The following is a 7,901-nucleotide window of genomic DNA, read 5'->3' on the forward strand; positions in this document are numbered from 1 at the left end:
TACGATTATAGTTTATCACAGTCAGTTACAATGAGCTCCATTGGGACCGGGGTGAGTGGATTTAATACTACACAATTTACCATAGCGTTTGAATGAGATCTGATCCGAAAAGAGCGATTGAATAAGGAATGCGTGTATGTCTGTGTCATTCTGAAGCTAACAAGCTACTGCTAGTGTGCAGGATCTGCAGTAGTGTTTTTTTATTCTGTTCCACCCTAATTAAAGTTAATAAAGAGTTTCCATATATAAGCAGTTTAAGTTATCTTCATGCACATGGGTTAATTGTGTATTTTTGCACTACTTTGCCTCTGCTGAGTCACTGCTCGTTAACAATGAATGATAGCAGTTCAAATGAAAAGTCAGTGTGGAGGTAAAGTGAAAGTAAATGTGTTGTGCTTTGCACTTTTTCAGTTTATGCAGCCTCGTCATTGATGCCTAGCTATGTTTATTATTATTGCAAGGATTAAAAACTGTTGAAATGGTCTATGTATGTTAAAAGAACACGAGTAATAAATGTTGACAGTATTTCTCTTCTCCCTGTCCAGTATGATTTATCTGCCTCCACCTTCTCACCTGATGGAAGGGTATTTCAGGTCGAATACGCCATGAAGGCTGTAGAAAATAGCAGGTAAATAATGAAATACTACTACACATGATATAATTTAAGCCAGTAACTTCTATATTTAAATCAACAATTTATTTAATTAACACCAACAATATATTTTTTGAATGTGTTTCGTATTTGATGTCTGATGAAAGTACAAGTACATATTAATAATAATTGTCTTTTGTCGTTCATCAGCACAGCAATCGGCATCCGCTGCAAAGATGGAGTCGTGTTTGCTGTAGAGAAGTTGGTTCTGTCCAAGTTGTATGAGGAGGGCTCCAATAAACGCATCTTCAATATTGATCGGCATGTTGGAATGGTAAGAACATTGAGAATGTTGTTTAAACAAGTGCTCAGTAATTTACAGGTGCTGGTCATAAAATTAGAATATCATGAAAAAGTTGATTTATTTCAGTAATACCATTAAAAAAGTGAAACTTGTATATTAGATTCATTCATTACACACAGACTGATATATTTCAAATGTTTATTTCCTTTAATTTTGATGATTATAACTGACAACTAATGAAAGTCCCAAATTCAGTATCTCAGAAAATTTGAATATTGTGAAAATGTTCAATATCGAAGACCCCTGGTGCCACACTCTAATCAGCTAAACACCTGCAACTCAAAACACCTGCAAAAGCCTTTAAATGGTCTCTCAGTGTAGTTCTGTAGGCTACACAATCATGGGGAAGACTGCTGACTTGACAGTTGTCCAAAAGACGACCATTGACACCTTGCACAAGGAGGGTAAGACACAAAAGGTCATTGCTAAAGAGGCTGGCTGTTCACAGAGCTCTGTGTCCAAGCACATTAATAGAGAGGCGAAGGGAAGGACAAGATGTGGTAGAAAAAAGTGTACAAGAAATAGGGATAACCGCACCCTGGAGAGGATTGTGAAACAAAACCCATTCAAAAATGTGGGGGAGATTCACAAAGAGTGGACTGCAGCTGGAGTCAGTGCTTCAAGAACCACCACGCACAGACGTATGCAAGACATGGGTTTCAGCGGTCGCATTCCTTGTGTCAAGCCACTCTTGAACAAGAGACAGCGTCAGAAGCGTCTTGACTGGACTGCTGCTGAGTGGTCCAAAGTTATGTTCTCTGATGAAAGTAAATTTTGCATTTCCTTTGGAAATCAAGGTCCCAGAGTCTGGAGGAAGAAAGGAGAGGCACATAATCCACGTTGCTTGAGGTCCAGTGTAAAGTTTCCACAGTCATTGATGGTTTGGGGTGCCATGTCATCTGCTGGTGTTGGTCCATTGTGTTTTCTGAGGTCCAAGGTCAACGCAGCCGTCTACCAGGAAGTTTTAGAGCACTTCATGCTTCCTGCTGCTGACCAACTTTATGGAGATGCTGATTTCATTTTCCAACAGGACTTGGCACCTGCACACACTGCCAAAGCTACCAGTACCTGGTTTAAGGACCATGGTCTTCCTGTTCTTGATTGGCCAGCAAACTCACCTGACCTTAACCCCATAGAAAACCTATGGGGTATTGTGAAGAGGAAGATGCAATACGCCAGACCCAACAATTCAGAAGAGCTGAAGGCCTTATCAGAGCAACATGGGCTCTCATAACACCTGAGCAGTGCCACAGACTGATCGACTCCATGCCACGCCGCATTGCTGCAGTAATCCAGGCCAAAGGAGCCCCAACTAAATATTGAGTGCTGTACATGCTCATACTTTTCATGTTCATACTTTTCAGTTGGCCAACATTTCTAAAAATCTTTTTTTTTTTGCATTGGTCTTAACTGATATTCTAATTTTCTGAGATACTGAATTTGGGACTTTCATTAGTTGTCAGTTATAATCATCAAAATTAAAGGAAATAAACATTTGAAATATATCAGTCTGTGTGTAATGAATTAATCTAATATACAAGTTTCACTTTTTGAATGGTATTACTGAAATACATCAACTTTTTCATGATATTCTAATTTTATGACCAGCACCTGTATTTAGTAACTTATTTTTATCAGGTTCTGTAAAATATTTGAGGTTTCACTGACATTACTCTGATGTCAGTAAATTATTAGATTGCAGTGACACATTATAGGTGCTTTTAGATTAAAAGCAATTAGATCCATGTGATTATTTAGATTTAGTGCAATGCAAAAGAAAGTTTTAGTAGTTAGTTAACAAGTTAATTGGATTGTTTGTTGACTTCGATTTATTTATTTTTTTGTCTAACAAACTAAAAATATAATCTGCTATTAAGTTTGTGGTTGGTAATAAATAAAGAATTCTCTCAGGCTCACAAAGACTGCATTTATTGCATTGTAACAGTGAAATATTATTAGAAGTTAAAATAACTTTTCTTTGTAATGCATTTTAAAATGTGATTTATCACGGCAATGGTTAAGCTGAAGACTGGAGTAAGGGCTGCTGAAAATTCAGTGTCACATGATTATTCAGAAATCATTCTAAATGCTGATTTGGTGCTCAAGAAACTTATTATACATATACTATACATTGCATTATTTTCAGGATTCTTTGAAGAACAGAAAACCAGCATTTATTTAAAATAGATATATATTTTGTAACATTAAAAATATCTTTACTTGCTGTCACTTTTGATAATTTTAATGCATTCTTACTGAAGAAAAGTATTAATTTATTAAAAAAAAATTAGTTTGGAAGTGTAAATCTCTACATATATGAATCTCTGTCTGTATGTCTTCTAGGCTGTGGCTGGTCTTCTAGCAGATGCACGATCTCTCTCAGAAGTGGCCAGAGAAGAGGCTTCAAACTTCCGCTCCAACTATGGCCATGACATCCCACTGAAGGTAAGAGATTGACTAAAGCAATAGATCAGACAAAAATGACCATTCTAACGCCATTTACTTTACTTTCTCCCTCCTAAATGACCAAGTATATACGACTCGTGTGCTGTGTTAAATTAAGTGTTATATGATTTGTGCATATATACGAAACAAAGAATGGAAATTCTTTCAATCGAACAGGTAGACAATAAAGAAATTTGAAAAGAGATGCTGGTCATTGATATGCTTTTCATATTTTCCAAACAGCATCTTGCAGACAGAGTGGCCATGTATGTCCATGCTTACACATTATACAGCGCTGTAAGGCCTTTTGGATGCAGGTAAAGTTTCAGTAATGCATTATCAGTGCATAATGCAAGTTTAATTTCTTATAAGTTTGTTTTTAACTTTTTCTGTAACCCTTCAGTTTCATTCTGGGATCTTACAATGAAGATGATGGTCCACAGCTCTACATGGTTGACCCTTCTGGGATTTCATACGTAAGAGCCCTCTTTGCATAAACTCTAAATCTCTGTTAATCAGCACTTTAATACTTACTAATACACACACTTTACTGACTTTATTTCTTATTATTTCAAAAATCTTTTGATTTAAAGATTCTGCTTAAATGACTGCAAGTAGTTTTGTAGATAAATGTAAGTTTGAATGTATGAATTTCTTTACTGAAAACTACAATGTTAACTTTGTAGTGATGTAAAAGCAGCAAAAAAGTGTCCAGCATACATCTGAACTCCTTCCAATATTCAGTGACAATGTAGATTACACATTGTTTTTTTTTTTTTTAATTGACCTGATCCTCCTGTACATGCATTTGCTTTGTCATTAATATTTGTGTCTGTTTTTTAGGGTTACTGGGGCTGTGCTATTGGAAAAGCCAAGCAAGCTGCCAAGACAGAAATTGAGAAACTACAGGTAGGCGTTTAATATATTATGTATAAAGTTATATATTCATCGTTTTGTAAAGGCTTTCAGATCAGTGCATACATTTTATCTTAAACTACTGTTAGAAGGTTCTTTTATTCAGCAGGGATGAATAAAATAGATCAAAAGTAACAGTAACAACATTTACAATGTTACAAAATGCTGTTCTTTTGAACTTTCTATTCAAGAAATGTAAAAAATAAGTATCATAATGTGTCACAATGTATCATAATTTTTTCCAAAAAATAAAACATTTTAACATTGATAATGTTTCTTGAAGCAAATCAGCATATTAGAATAATTTCTGAAGGATCATGTGACACTGCTGACAGGAGTAATGATGCTGAGAATTCAGGAGTAAATTACATTTTAAAATATATTAAAATACAAAATGACCAACCCCAAACTTTTAAGAAGTAGTGTACATCCACAGGTGTTTAAAGTATCTCCAGGGTTGCAGTACAGAAAAAGCCATTGCCTTTCATTTATTATCATACATTCATTCTCATTCAACAGATCTTTATCTTTAACAGTACAGTTGTGGTGATTAGTATAAGCATGTTTGGCAGTCTTTTTTGGAACATGTTCAAACAAGAGTCAGCTACTTTCTGTACTGCAGGGATGATATCATTTAAAGTGTCCCTATTATGTGTCCTAAAACAGGTTTACATGCATCCAAGGTCAAAAAACACTTGGCTTTAATTTGACCTAATTTCTAAATGATTCCTAAACGACTCGTGCGGAGCAGTTCGAAGAATGTCACTCTAAACCCCTCCTTTCCGTGAGCCCTCACTGCTGTGATTGGTCAGATGGCGCAGTCCTTTGTGATTGGTCTACCGTGTACAGCGCGAATGACAGCCCATGGGAGGACATTATGCAAATGTGTTACTTCGTGACGTACAGCTGTAACGGAATAAGATTTGAATTCCTGACGACTCGTTTAAGCGATTGCAAGCAGACTTTTTTTTTTTTTTTGATAGACAATAACTTTATTTATCATGCACTGTCGGCTTCACAACTTTGCAGAAAGTTTATGTTCACATACTGCTACATGACACACTGCATGAAAGGTAATATTTGAAAAGGCATAATAGGGGCACTTTAAAACTTGAAGTAACAGCATTTGTTATTTGTCGTTTCAAAGCGACTACTATATTGCTAAAGGACTGTTTTCATTTTAATGTCAACAGATTAAAGTGGTTAAACTTGTAAATGTTAATCTTGTTTTTCAGATGAAAGACATGACCTGCAGAGAACTGGTGAAGGAAGTGGCAAAAATGTGAGTGTGATTTGTTTATAACTTAGAATTGAGAAGACCTCAAAATCTAATGCATCATTCATAGCCAACACCAGAACAGCAGAGATCCATGAAAACAACCCATATACCAACAAAACCAGTCAAACTCTAGTATAAAGTGTTGTGCTCGAGCTTTTAAAGGTCTTGCTCAGCTGAATTTTTTCTTGTCTGTTAGGTTGCTGAGTTTACAATAATGTTGACTTCTAATGAACAGGATTCCCACACCTTTTGACCAATCAATTTCAGTGACTTTTTTGGCATTGGATTCATAGTTCACTGCATTAACACTTTTTAAAATCACCTTATTGAGATTGCACTCAGAAAACAAAAACTATTTCTAATCAGTATATTAGGTATCAGTATATTAAACTCTGCAGGGAAGGATCTCGTGAGCCAGATTTGAGTATCACTGGTTTAGAGTGAGGCATGCATTACATATTATACACAATAGAAATGAATTTAATTCTGTGAGTCTTCCATACCTTAACATTATAAACTTTACTGCTATTTCCAAGTTGTCCATGATTGTGGGACTCTGAATAAAACATTTATAGCATGCCATAACTAATTAAACATTTTATATTTACAAAATTGAATAACTATTGTTTTGTGTATGTCTATCTGTCATCTCTACTCAGTATCTATATCGTTCATGATGAGGTGAAAGACAAAGCGTTTGAGCTGGAGCTTAGCTGGGTTGGAGAAGGTAAGCTTTTTTCTTATTCTACTTCCGTTGTTACATTTCTTACTGATTTTAGGAAAATAGTTGTAATACATACTACAGTCTAATTCATGAACCCTATAGATTTAAGCACATTAGTTGTTTCTCTACTGCATTTGTATTCAGTGCTGAATTTGTCAGAACAGTTTTTATTATTTTATATATCAAGTTTTTTCAGTAAATTTTTCATGTTGGAAATTATTTTTTATTTATATGATGATAATGGTATTGTAATACTTCTGGTATCTTTTAGATGTTGGCGTAGTGTGATTTAATGTCTCAATCCTACAAGTTTTTTCCTGATTTGGTGGTGTTTTGATAGCAGAAAAGAGGAATTGTTTTATTTAGCCTATATATTTTTGCCTCCCTTTTTAGTCACAAAAGGAAGGCACGAGCTTGTCCCCAAAGACATCAAAGAGGCGGCTGAGAAATACGCTAAAGTAAGTAACTGTTCCTCTGGTAATAGTCATAACAAAAGCTCTCTTCAGCATGGCTTATTGTCATATTTCTGCCCTGACAGGAATCCCTGGAGGAGGAGGATGACTCTGATGAGGACAACATGTAAACAGTGTTGCAAACCTCTGTTTTTCCATTTCACTGACTGTGTACTATGTTTCAGACATACCGGCAACCCTCGACTTTACTGCAGACAATAAAATGTTTTTTATGTTTTGTAATGGACTAATGTAGTCCTATGTTTTCTTTTCAGACTTAACAATAAATACGATTTATAAAAGAGAACGAAGCTCTGATTCAGACTCCTAAATTGCCATAATTACTGTTCATTAGTTGGACAGCAAGCTTAGGCAAAGGATCCACCTTCTCTTTTAGAAATTCTGTGGCATCAATTGAACCGATATTTATGCACACCCTGTCAGAAGAATGTGAATATTACTAGGTTCAACATAAGGTACTACATGCACCATGCATTTGGGTATAGATAAACAGTTTATCTGCAATACGCTGCAAGGACATGACCCTGAACTTACAGTTAGCCATCAACATATGGAGCTTCAGCAAAACCCAGTATGTTATAATTTACTTCTAAAATTGTAAACCAAGCATGCCTGCATGTTATAATAGTTAAAAAAAGTGTGACACGGCTGAACATGATACTTTAATGAACAGCAGTTCTGAGGGTAATCCACTGATATTGATACAAATAAAGACTTGATGAAAATAGATTTTACACAAATGTGGAGGTACTTAAATTGTAATATAAAACTAGTTTCGAACATTTAAGCAGAAGCCTTTAAATCAAATGTTTTTAAGATGATGAAGTGTAAATTCATCGAAACGTTCATACACAATTATTGTGGGATATGTGTGTAGTTTTCTTAGCGTTTGAGGCCAAAGCTTTGTATTTCTTACTATTTTTAGCCTTATGTGTTGGAGATTACATGAGTCTAAATGTTGCTTTCCCATGCATTTATGTAATGTGTGCTCACTGATTAATGATAAGCTGGTTAATTCATATGAAAACTGACTGATACACAATATATGCACAGTACACAGTCATTGTATACAAATGGATCAAGATTGTTTTCTGATCAGGTTTACACAG

The 7,901-nt window shown here is 35.3% G+C and overlaps 1 protein-coding gene across 1 annotated transcript in view; it reads left to right on the plus strand.

Moving 5' to 3' along the window:
* The window catches only part of LOC306850747 (proteasome subunit alpha type-3), a 7,644-nt gene extending 120 nt beyond the window's left edge, over positions 1-7,524 (plus strand). The window contains exons 1-11 of the mRNA XM_079386588.1: positions 1-51; positions 546-628; positions 803-926; positions 3,300-3,401; positions 3,645-3,718; positions 3,805-3,877; positions 4,245-4,310; positions 5,552-5,598; positions 6,255-6,322; positions 6,713-6,777; positions 6,858-7,524. The exon at positions 1-51 is cut by the window's left edge and continues 120 nt beyond it. Coding sequence (XP_079242714.1) covers positions 31-51; positions 546-628; positions 803-926; positions 3,300-3,401; positions 3,645-3,718; positions 3,805-3,877; positions 4,245-4,310; positions 5,552-5,598; positions 6,255-6,322; positions 6,713-6,777; positions 6,858-6,902 — 768 coding nt within the window. The 5' untranslated portion in view covers positions 1-30 and the 3' untranslated portion in view covers positions 6,903-7,524. The remainder of the gene's footprint in view (positions 52-545; positions 629-802; positions 927-3,299; positions 3,402-3,644; positions 3,719-3,804; positions 3,878-4,244; positions 4,311-5,551; positions 5,599-6,254; positions 6,323-6,712; positions 6,778-6,857) is intronic.
* Positions 7,525-7,901: the final 377 nt, after the last annotated feature.

Source organism: Barbus barbus (assembly GCF_936440315.1).
Source record: "Barbus barbus genome assembly, chromosome: 30".
NCBI lineage: Eukaryota > Metazoa > Chordata > Actinopteri > Cypriniformes > Cyprinidae > Barbus > Barbus barbus.